Source organism: Antedon bifida, chromosome 3 (genome assembly GCF_963402885.1).
Source record: "Antedon bifida chromosome 3, ecAntBifi1.1, whole genome shotgun sequence".
Classification (NCBI taxonomy): Eukaryota; Metazoa; Echinodermata; class Crinoidea; order Comatulida; family Antedonidae; genus Antedon; species Antedon bifida.
Genome location: NC_136228.1, coordinates 26,502,675 through 26,515,361, shown reverse-complemented (window position 1 = coordinate 26,515,361; position 12,687 = coordinate 26,502,675). Strand labels below are relative to the sequence as shown.

At 33.1% G+C, this 12,687-nt stretch overlaps 1 protein-coding gene across 2 annotated transcripts in view; it reads left to right on the top strand.

Moving 5' to 3' along the window:
• LOC144837159 (influenza virus NS1A-binding protein homolog) overlaps window positions 1-12,687 on the top strand; it is a 45,738-nt gene that overhangs the window by 19,319 nt on the left and 13,732 nt on the right. For both annotated transcript variants that reach the window (XM_078692174.1, XM_078692173.1), the window contains exons 4-7: window positions 2,079-2,203; window positions 2,504-2,628; window positions 6,595-6,717; window positions 7,561-7,834. In XM_078692174.1, coding sequence (XP_078548300.1) covers window positions 2,079-2,203; window positions 2,504-2,628; window positions 6,595-6,717; window positions 7,561-7,834 — 647 coding nt within the window. The remainder of the gene's footprint in view (window positions 1-2,078; window positions 2,204-2,503; window positions 2,629-6,594; window positions 6,718-7,560; window positions 7,835-12,687) is intronic.

Sequence of the window (12,687 nt, the reverse complement as noted above, 5' to 3'; positions counted from 1 at the left end):
AATATAATGTAATCGAGCCGGACCGCTAATTTTTAAACGATCGTTTAAACCAGGTCGTTGAATATGCCGTGATTTTAATTGTCAAAAACATGACCGTCAGTAGATGGCTCGGAGTTTCGATAAATCTCGCGTCGCATGTGTTGCGTGGTGAAAACACTCTCAGCAAGTTTGCTTCATTAATATGCATGAGACTCTGTGACGACCCGCTTTAACGTGACGTCATGTTACTGCTGCAAGAAGTAGTGACCGCGATCGACCCGGCGCGCGTGTAAGAAAATAATACCGGCCTAGGCTAGGACAAGTTTATAAAAGCTGAAAAACATCGTCGCGTTGTAAAAATTTAGATGTAAAGTACAGGCAAGTTGTTAGCTTGCATTTGGTACCCTAGGTAAGTATCAGCTGCATGTTCCACATGTCGTAATTTGCGAGCTTTAGAGTGTTTGGTAAATGACATTATGAGATGTTTGTAAATCGTTTTAAACGACTTACAATGCACTAGAACGGCAAAATTTCCCTGTGGCCGTCGGCCCCTGGACCCCGACCGGGTGCCCTTGGCGGCCCCCTGGCCCCCAGCCAATGTTTGCTCGCTTCGCTCGCAAAGCTACGCCACCCCTATTTCAATATCCTGGATCCACCCCTGGGTTCCACTAAAGAACTTAACGATCCACCCCGCCGTCAAAACTGATTATGTTTTGTAAATGTACTATACTGTGTTGGTTGAAATAAATGTTGAATTTAAAAAATTATGGCAGCTACTGTTAATAGTGTTGTATATACATTTTTCGCTAATCAGATGCTGTTACATCATATTGCCATCAACATTTTTAAAATTGGATTTTCATATAATTGTCATATTCAGTAGAGAGTGTCTTGCTTATCCATGCTCAATTTAAATATGTTATTTCTGACACAATTCCATCTCACAACTGTTACCATAATTTTTTATTTCAATGACCTAGTGGTTAAAAATTTGATCAAAAGTGAGTCATGTATAATTTGTCAATCTCATGATAGATTTCTCTGGTGACAAATAATACAGTTCAGCAGCACACATTATCTTTAGGTCATAGAATTAGTGCTATTGTACCTTCAATTTCCATGCACATATTTCAATAACGTTGTTGTTGCGTTGCAAAACGTATGTGTTTTTTAACTCGCGTCTTGTGAGCGCTTATCTAACTAATGCCCTGAAGGCGGAAATATGTGACATTTAAAAGGTCTATTTTTTCGTGCTGCTGATAATCGTGATGCATTCTCCCAATATAGCTACACTTTTTGGGAAAGTTTTTTTCAGTTTTCAGAAAGCCAGACATTTTGTCATAGTCAAAATTATTCTTAAAATAAAAGTTCATATGATGATTAAATCTTCACATATTTTATTTAACCTTAATGACACTTTCCCTACAATTGTTGACGTTTTGTAAAAGTAATGTAAAAACATTAAACCAGGTCATTCTCGGTATTTTTTGGGAGAATCCGTTTCAAATTGGGGAAGACCCGATATTTTCGCTGAAAAGTTATGGTTCTTAAATTTCATATGCCTTCATGATCTATTGAAAGTGGGTGCATCACAGAAGCAAAACAAAAATATCGATCTTTGCGCAATGCATGTTGGTATTTATAGCGAGCTGCTTAAATTGTTCAAATAGACTAATATTTTACATTTTTACCGTTTAAAGACGAAAACAATTATCGCAATACAGTAAGCCTATAGTATTTAAATTTACATAAAATGCAGTTTGTGACCTTAAATTAGATCAAAGAACACAAGGAAACTGTCTTTGAAAAAGAATTGATAAGAAAAAAGTAAAGCTAAACATTTTTCAATTCCATTCAATACTGTACCTCCTTAAATAAAATCAGCATGGAGAATAAATTTTAAAGATTGTTTGCTATTGCAACTTTTTCTTTTTAACTCGGCTCGATCTTATCGTATGGCCGAGTCTAATCCCATGCTTTAATACCACCCCCAATTTTATATGGCTACATCAGACACAAGACACAATGGAAAATCCATCGTTAATACAGTCAAGTATTAAATAATAAAATTAATATTTTTAAATATAAAATTTTTTTAGACTTGAGGTGCCACACAATCAAGTAAAAGAGATCTACAAAGCTGCACGACATCTGGAGGTTTCACGTGTTAGGTCTGCATGTAAAGATCACATAGTCAGTTACCTTAGTGCAAAGAACAGCTTAGGTAAGTTTTCATGGTTTAGTTTAGAAATAAGCCTATCGTAGGATCATAGACAACATGCTTAGAATAATAATAGTAATGTTTAATGTTCATTTTAGAATCTATTAACCGAATTAATTTTGCTCCATCACAATCATAAAGTATAACTGAAGACAATCTTGTATTTTTTGTGTACAAACAAAACTGTTTTCAGCATTACAATGAGTTTCGCTGGATTCAATAGTCTACCAGTCGTAATAGATTCAGTTTCAACCTTCACTTATTTTGAATACACTAAGCTAAATTTCTTTTAACACAAATTAGGAATGCGCTTATTTGCCGAAGCTCAAAAAGACAAGGATTTGATAGCAACCATTGACTCGTTTATCCTGGAGAATATCGAAGATATCACATTAAGTAACGAATTTCATCAGTTACCACGACTTCAGGTAAGCTACAAGTGGTTGGGTAAGGAGCATTATTGATCTCAAAATTAGTCTATACCTTTGAATGATCTTGATTCCAAAAGCAGATTATGATATAATATTTGATTCTAGAATTATTCTAGTTCTATATAAACAGATGAGGAAGAAATTAAATTTTTAAAAAACAAAATCAAAAGGTTCATTAATTAACTTCATGTAGAAAAAGTATACAGTAGAAAACTGAACCCCTGTTAGAGACACCTTCAGAACACAACAAGGTGTCCCCTCTTAATCCCTTAGTCTTATTTTTTAGGTGATCATTTAGAATAAAATGCCTATTATTAAAAAAAAAAACAAAGAAATTGAATTGGTATATAATTTAATATTAATGAATTTATAAAATAAGATAGATAATACATATGCATAGGCCTATATGCCTAATAATAGGCCTACCTAGGCCTAGATCTAGCCTATAATTTAAGTAGTAGGCCTACAGTAGTTGAAAAGCCTATCACAATACCACCAAGGGCCTAGGCTAGCCTGATACTATAGGCCTAAACGGACGATCTACTAGGCCTAAAAAAAATTTTTAAAAACGAAAACCACCAACAAATAAACCTGATAATTGAGTGAATGGCACGCGAAGGAGGGTTGTGGATTTTATTGATCTATGTGAATGCGCGTCTCTGCCGGAGTATAAATCAGCTTGATGCGCGTCTATGTAGGCTGCATGAAGTGAGTCTAGTCCCGTCCCGAATTCTTTTGTGTGTGTAGTGGGTGGTGAAGAGGAGGTTAATGGGTGGGGGTTTTCCGGCGCGATACCCCATCTGGTGTGAGGGGGTTGTGTGATCGATTTTCCGAGGTCCGGGAAAACCATAAACCCACTTCCCACTTAAGCATACTTTGATAAAGTAGTGAGATGGCACTGGGATTTTATCCCACTTGTGTGATTTTAAAAAGTAGTGGGATGGCACTGGGATAGAACTGAGATTTTATCCCACTTGAGGGATTTAATAAAGTAGTGGGATGGCACTGGGATAGAACTGGGATTTTGTCCAACTTGAGGGGAATTTGATAAAGTATTGGGATGGTACTGGGATTTCATCCCACTTGAGTGTGATTTTAAAAGGTAGTGGGATGGCACTGGGATAGAACTGGGATTTTATCCCACTTGAGGGGAATTTTATAAAGTAGTGGGATGGTACTGGGATTTCATCCCACTTGAGTGGGATTTTAAAAATGAGTGGGATGGCACTGGGATAGAACTGGGATTTTATCCCACTTGAGGGGAATTTAATAAAGTAGTGGGATGGTACTGGGATTTCATCCCACTTGAGTGGGATTTGAAAAAGTAGTGGGATGGCACTGGGATAGAAATGGGATGTTATCCCACTTGAGGGGAATTTAATAAAGTAGTGGGATGGCACTGGGATTTTATCCCACTTGATTGGGATTTTAAAAAGTAGTGGGATGGTACTGGGATTTCATCCCACTTGAGTGGGATTTTAAAAATTAGTGGGATGGCACTGGGATAGAACTGGGATTTTATCCCACTTGAGGGGAATTTAATAAAGTAGTGGGATGGTACTGGGATTTCATCCCACTTGAGTGGGATTTGAAAAAGTAGTGGGATGGCACTGGGATAGAAATGGGATGTTATCCCACTTGAGGAGAATTTAATAAAGTAGTGGGATGGCACTGGGATTTTATCCCACTTGATTGGGATTTTAAAAAGTAGTGGGATGGTACTGGGATAGAACTGGGATTTTATAATTTAGAGGGATGGCACTGGGATTTTATCCCACTTGAGGGGAATTTAATAAAGTAGTGGGATGGTACTGGGATTTCATCCTACCTGAGTGGGATTTGAAAAAGTAGTGGGATGGCACTGGGATAGAAATGGGATGTTATCCCACTTGAGGGGAATTTAATAAAGTAGTGGGATGGCACTGGGATTTTATCCCACTTGATTGGGATTTTAAAAAGTAGTAGGATGGTACTGGGATTTCATCCCACTTGAGTGGGATTTTAAAAATTAGTGGGATGGCACTGGGATAGAACTGGGATTTTATCCCACTTGAGGGGAATTTAATAAAGTAGTGGGATGGCACTGGGATTTTATCCCACTTGATTGGGATTTTAAAAAGTAGTGGGATGGTACTGGGATAGAACTGGGATTTTATAATTTAGTGGGATTTTATACTGGGATTTTTATTCATCTCAGTAGAAAAAAAATGACAAAAAGCACACATTAATTGCACAATGAAAATGGTAATAGATAAAGCATACAGCACACATTAGACTGAATTTAAAAAATAGGATTTTTTCCTTTTTTTTCGTAAACAATCACATTCAACAGAGTGCATCTCGCTTATATGTGCCCTGTTCTCTCAAATTATTATATGTTCTTTCTTAACCAATCTTTCTCATGAGTTGTCCCCATTTTCATTTTGATGACATCATCATTTGTAAAAACTTGAATAATGTACCGTAGGTCATTTCACCTACACTGTATATTTGAATATCTTACAACTCTTCAAAATTAAAGGTAACCTTGATGATTATAATTTAGTATGAAATTTAGATATGAATTCATATAAAAATTAAGCCTATCAGATGTTTTGACGTTATCATATGGCCAGTTGAAGTTAAAAAGTAGTTTTTTCATCTCTTTCGTCAAAAGTTATATAAATTTCAAATAGCGAGCCCTGCGCTTCTATGTGCCAAATTTTCTTCCAAATCTTATATTTATTTGCTCAATTCAGTATCTTCCGAAATTGTCATCTTCAAGTTTATTTTGATAACGTCATCATACCCAAAAATTAGAACACGATGTGGGTCCCGTAATTTCACCTATGCTACACTGTGTATATATATATATATATGTACATTCTATATGACACATAATAGTCGAAAGTCAGCACTAAGCGTATATGCATCGGGTCATAGGATGGCACACATCAACTTTTTGCAATTGAATTACGTGTTTTTTTAATTAAATGTCAGTAAAATTATAAAAATGATCACCTATAATTCGTCAAAGTGACGAATTAAATTCTAGTTTATTTACTGTATTTATTATCTTACTGTAGCTAATTTTTTGTGGGCCTCCTATCGCAAGCACTTGAGGTTTCCTGAAGGTCCTTTTCATCTTTAAATTTGTTTTACTCCTTTTCGTATTGTGTGTATTTTTTTTGATGAGATGAATAAAGAGATTGATTTAGTCTTGACACATATTACCTTGTAATCCATTTCCATGAAAGTGTCCCCATAATAGAGGTACTTTCAAAATATTATTTATGTAATATTATTTTTTATATTTTACTGATTATTATTGTATTTAGTTTTAGTTAAATTTATCATAGTAGCACAGCATGTTTTCTGAATATATATTTTGTTGTAACTTGTACTTTGTAACTTCATTTATTATCTCTTGCTTGTGTTAAGGTTTAAATATACAATTGGTTGATTTCTTCACTATTAAACATACTGTATGTATAGCATTACATCTGCTAAGCTGTAGATATTTGATGTATAACCTATACATTAGACATGTGTGCAATAACTATTAAGTCAACATAAATGGAATTCAAATTATTAAGATGCTGGAAATGTATTTAGTTACCAAACTAATCTATTCAGAATGAACATTCATAGCATTACAGCTTATCTATATTTGTGCACATAAAGATATGTCATGTAATTACAATAAACAGAATAATATAGAATTGCATATTTGTTTTTTGGTGAATTGTAAGAATAACATTGTAAATCACTGCAGTAAACTGATTGGTCTAAATATATTTCATCATCTGATAGTTTCTCTGTTCATTTAAATTGAAAAAATATTCAATCATTAATATTCTCACTTTCATTTTTAACATTAACATAAAAATGATCAATGTAATATATTATTTTATAATTTTCTGGTGATGAGACATCTTCATATATTTTGTATTTAAAAATTTTGAATTATGATTACAATTTTAGATTGAAGTGATAGCCATGAAGGAGCTGGCTTGTGTAAGTGACCGTGTCATCTTTGAAATGGCCCTTGATTGGACACGAAGAACCGTGAGACATGGTTCTGACATTACCACTCTGATGCAATCGGTATGTGATATATAGAATACTGTTAAGTACCAGATGATAGTTGACCTTTAACCTTTTGTCAATAAGTGCAATGATGCAACAAGCTAATATCTGTCCTATGCTTTTAAAGTGAAATAACATTTTCAGTTATATTTTAGTTTTAATATGGATGCAAAGAATAATTATGTTGACTCCGAGTTGAGAGAGAGTTCTTTATATAAATGATTTATTAATACAAAAGTAAATAATGCATGATTTCTTTGTGTTGTAAACCCCAATCATACTAGTCTTCCTCCGGTACAGTTTTAAGATATAAAATGGTATCAAGCATGTTATTAACATGTTCTAGTGGTAAACTTAAATATACATATCAGAGCAAGTTAAAATACCTGTTAAACTTTTCATTAAACACGTCAATCGTCAGTTTCAACGCCACAAAACATCCCTTATCACAGAGGAAGGTCTTCCGTTTCTAAATAAACCTAACCAGTACTGACTTAAATTAATTACTAAATTTATTACTAATTTTGAATTTGTAAAAAACATACATTTAAATATTAAAATAACATTAAATATAATGTTAGGATGTATGTGTTACCATTTTATATCATAAAACCCTACCGGGTGAAGATTAGTTTGACCCGTACACCCTGTTTTGTGGGAGATGGACAGTGATAACACTTTCATGAAGGTAATAATTCCACACCAAAAACATTTTTGGAACTGGTCATTCTTGCATAATCCAATCGATTTAACCATGGAAATTCAAATTACAGAAATTTGTTCACTAATAAAATGGGTTTTTCATTTCACATTAACCTAAAAATACTTTATTTAAACATTGTTTACAAATTATATTATTAGGTTCAAACTTTGTTGTTGACTGAGGGAAATTTACTTAAAGACATTAATGAGATGGAGAACCTCGACCCAGAACTGATCTTGGACTATGGTCTTTGTGAACAATCCAATGTAGAGTTAACGCCAGACAAAAACATCTGCAATAACAACTCTACTAATAAATTATCACCGTGTAACAGCATTGCCTCGCGTAAGCTTATTCTGACTCCACAAGATCTTAAATCCGAAAAGAAATTAAAAAATAAATGGAAGGTCATTGCGTCTGCAGACATGGAAGGTAAGCTTTGAATGTACAGTAAAATATCAGTGCCAATTAATTATTTATTCATTCATTCATTTTCAGTTTACTTTTATTTCGGAAACAGACGTCCATAGTTACAAAATCAATTGCATAAATAAGTTTAAATAAAAAAGGCACAAAAAAAAAACACTGGTATTAGATCATCTCAGGATCTCCATTGTACAAGTGAATTGTTATTGTTTTTGAATTATTGGAAATTGGAATCCCAAAATCCTTTAAATTAAACATGAAATGGTTTTCAAATTAAAATTAAATTAAAGAACACATGTATAAAAATTAATATGGCATAAATAAAAGAAATAAATCCCATTAAAACAAAGTTAGATACAATGTTTAAAATTATGGTTGTGACTTGACCAGGACCGTAGTCGGAGACCATTTGTTTTCCTAGATGGAATCTCTTATACAACTCGAATTATAGTTTTGAAATAGATTGGATGTCTACTCCATTTCAAATACTGATGCTTACCTTTATTAAAGAGGCAGTGAGTTAAAACTCGTAAAAGTGAGTTAAAACTCGTAAAACTGTCTTGGATCAATGATAATTTATTCGACCTCTCAATCCTTCCCTGATAGGCATATAGATTTTTCATCTCATTTTTCATTACGAAAAAAAGTTTTTTTTTTTTATGCAAACTTGTTTAAACGTATACCGTTTGATTATTGAATAAACAGGAGTTGCGTAAAGCAAAAACTAACTGTCAACTATATCTTTAACCATACTAATACCACCAACTTTTGATGCTTGTTGAATGTTAGAAATTGCCAGCTGAAATACCTACGGCTATGTTGTTTCTACACTCATAGTGCAGCCTAAGCCTTGCTTAATAGCTGGTCTGTGTATGTTGTATGGTGCATTACGCAGATAGCCTAACTCGTCCTCATGACGAGTTCAAATCTAGTTTGATTATTCTTTCCTTAGCATCATTTTCATCAATTTCATCAAGCTAAATAAAACAATTGTGAAAAAAATGTTATAAAATATGATTTAAAAATTGATTCATCAGAAAACCCATCGTTTTATAGGGTGTATGAATCATAGGTATGATTTATTACAAAATATAAAGGGAAAAAAAGTGATTGTTTCATTTGTTTAATTTTGGAAAATGTTACAGTTGAGGATATGCAACTTTTTAACTTTTCAAAGATGGCATAATAGTAAAAAGTATGATTCATTGTGGTACTGTATATATATATATCAAATGGTTTACAACATAGTAAATACACAGAGGGATCTTTATTCAGGTGTGTATGTGTGTGACTTGATTTGCAGTGATACTGACTTGCGGTACCAAGATCACATCCCATCATGGAATAAAATATAAATTTTATCTTTATTATTTTATATATTTTATAAATATATATTCTGACAAATTATTGACGAATTAAAATCTACTGTAGTTCCATCCAGTTTAGATTTTTTATTTTACAATTGATATGATGAGGAGATGTTATTAATTATATATATTGATCTTAATATTTTATTCAAGGTTGACTTAATTTATTCAATAGATCAGGTGTTTGCAGTTCAGATAACATTGATAAAACCTATTGTAATATGTACATAATCAGCACTTCCGTTCAACCCAGTTTTTGTTTATTTAATACCAAATCTATTTATTAAGTTGCACTGACAATTTTCATCCATTTCATAAAAATATATGATAAACTTAATTTATTATTATTTTTACCTTCTGTTTTAACCACTGTAGAAATAGGTTTATTATTATCCATAATTTAACATTTAACCGTGCATATTTCAATGAATAAGTAAAACTTATTGCATGAATAAGAAACATTGTCCCTGTATTCATAAGTAAAAAAGTTAAAGATAACATTAGGAAAGTCGAAAAGAATATACATGCCGACACCTCTACCAACGCATTGTTGAACATAGTAGATGCTTAATAGGACAGCATTTAAAATGGACCTGAAATGGACTTTCGATTTTCAAGAAATTCACACATGTTATTTAAATGTATCAAATTAACACAAACCCATACAAATAAAAACAAAATGTATAGTATTTTGAGAAAAAACGAAATTTTAAGATACCTTGGTAAATTAGCGAAAATTACTCACGCCATTGCAATATTCTATTTCAACGGCCGTCGGGAGCATCTATATTCACGACGTCACATATACACACGACGATCGAGGGGGGGGAGAGAGCGTGTATGCCGCCCGATAGTCCATGAATGATCGACGGCCAGGAAAGATACGCGAAGCGCTGACACTAATACTAATTTATTCAATATATAATGTTGTTGAAATTTAGTGCCCTAAAATGTACTTTGTTCTAAAACCCGAATTTAGAAGGCCTACCTCCCAAACCTTTACTAGGCCTAGGCCCCAGCGCGCGGAGTCGATCCTCCACCCACCCATGCGAGGCTCCGTTTCATGTGCATCCAAAGCGATATCAACAACTTGCTGCTCATTGTCAAGCCAAAGTAAAATATGAATCAAATTCGTTTTCGAACTGCCTTATTCGTGACAAATAAATTACCATCTCATATTACTAATTTAATTCTGCTAAACTAAAAACTAAAGAAACTAACACATTTAAATTACGAACGATATACAAAATTCTATTTTTGAAAATACACGAACCGAAAAATATGGATACGCATCATTGCACACGGCGCTGTATCATGGACAACGTTGCCAGGCTAACGTCGGTATTGCCAGAAAAAACCCGTCGATTTGGAGATTTTAAATCGTCATTTACTCGATAAATAACCGTTTATACGGTAATAATTTTATATAAAAAAATTCTAAATATGTTTCTGCAAAAGCACAAGCATTTTTTAGAAAATACTCCAAAGATTTCAAGAGTTATAGCCAAAAAACTGCAAATTGTCCATTGGAGGGATAGGAATATATTCGCAAAGTGACGTCACCCGCGAATTTTTTTGATTTTCAAATGGGGCTTTCCCCAAAAGGGCGAATTTATATTTTGTAACAATATACGTTCTAGCAACACCTAATAGCCCCCAAAACGTCATTCTAAAATGAAAAAAATCGAAAATCCATTTCAGGTCCATTTTAAAGGATCATAACGTGATTGTTAATCCAAGTAAAATTGATTCATGTTTTAGTATACTTAGGAAATGCAAAAACAAATTTGACTGTCTTATCTATGAAATGTTGTATATCAGACAATTAAAACCTAGTCTGAATAAACAAAGTGACTCTGTAAAAGCTAAGCTTTTCATTTGACAGGATGTTAGACAATAGGTCTTTTGTTATTTAAACTTTGACCCTTGGCTTGTGCTATTTAATTAGTTGTTGTTTTATATTTTATTCATTGCACTTGATAATGACCCCATGATGGAGTCGAAACGTCGTTCTTTTTTAAGCGTTATTTTTATATTATGTATTTACAATAAACGTACCCTCATTCGTAATAAAAAGTTCATAAATTGAAATATACTGGTATCATTCACTGTATTGAATTAGATAATTTATTGAATATTTCTACATGCTTTCAGTGTTGATTGGTTGAAGTCAACAAATAATCCAGAATCAGATTCTATCAAGCAAAATTGTTTATCTAATTTAATATTATTAGGAGCTAATTATATAATAATCCACATAGCTATTAATTTCCTTGCTTTAAGTGCATGTAATTTAATTTTTTTTCCCCGATAGGTTATTACATTGTATTTATAAAATTATATGGTAAACGTCTTAATTCGCAGAAATTGTATAGAATTAGTATTTAAGTAGATTTGAACTTGTCACATTGTTATCTGCACAACAAAAGCCACGTGCAGAAAATGTCCACAGAAAAAGGTTATGCCAATATGACGTCGCAACCTCTGCAAAATTGTGACATGAATTCATATGTATAACTCAAAAGATTCCTTATTACGTTTTAATCATTTTGAATGTTGTGGAGCTACAGATTGAATTTAAAGATGAAAATAAGTGACCCATGTTATTCACGCAGGTCGCGTTGCACAACTCTGACGTAAATAGGAAATATATGCTTCACATTACAACTTCACGTAAATGTTGATATGTTGAGAAAGTTACGAAATGTTATGTTTGCACATTTTAAAGATACGCTCTGCACAAAACTGCCAGTAAGAAAGAAGAATAACAAGGAAATAAGAAACAGGATTTAGTTATCCTCTATAGTGAGAATAACTACCGTACTGACGCAGGTATAAGCCCATACTCGGATATAAGCCCACCCCCGACTTTTGACTAATTTTCATGCAAAATGAGGCACTGACTCATGTATAAGCCCACCAATTAATTTGAAGTCGCCAAAACAGAAAACCCCTATTTTGCATCGGCTGCAATAAACAAGCTTATTAAATTTCTTTGGTACATTTCTATCTAACGAACATTGTATACTTGCTTTTCTACTTGATAAATTTGTTCAATTGACGTTTAAAATAAGATATTTACGATAATTGACACAAACTATAAGTTTGAATTTCCGGCAACGTACACGTCGCAACACATCGTAAGGGATGTCCATGATTGAATACACAGTACAGTAAAGTACAGACGATGTGCATTTTTGGATCCTCGGGTATAAGCTTACCCCCCAATGTTCAAGCGGGGTGAGGCTTATACTAGCGTCAGTACGGTGATAATAAAAAATGTTTACATTACATACTAGATGATTTTGTTTGTATCCATTCATTATAATATGGTAGATGCAATATAATAATTTTTACAAAAATGTTCACTAATAAATATGTGTTAAATAAAATTTCTTTTAGACCAAAAAATAGTATAAGTATAAGTTGAGAATGAAACCTGATAGGTTTCGAAACGTACTGTAAGTTCACTTATAATAAATATGTGTAATT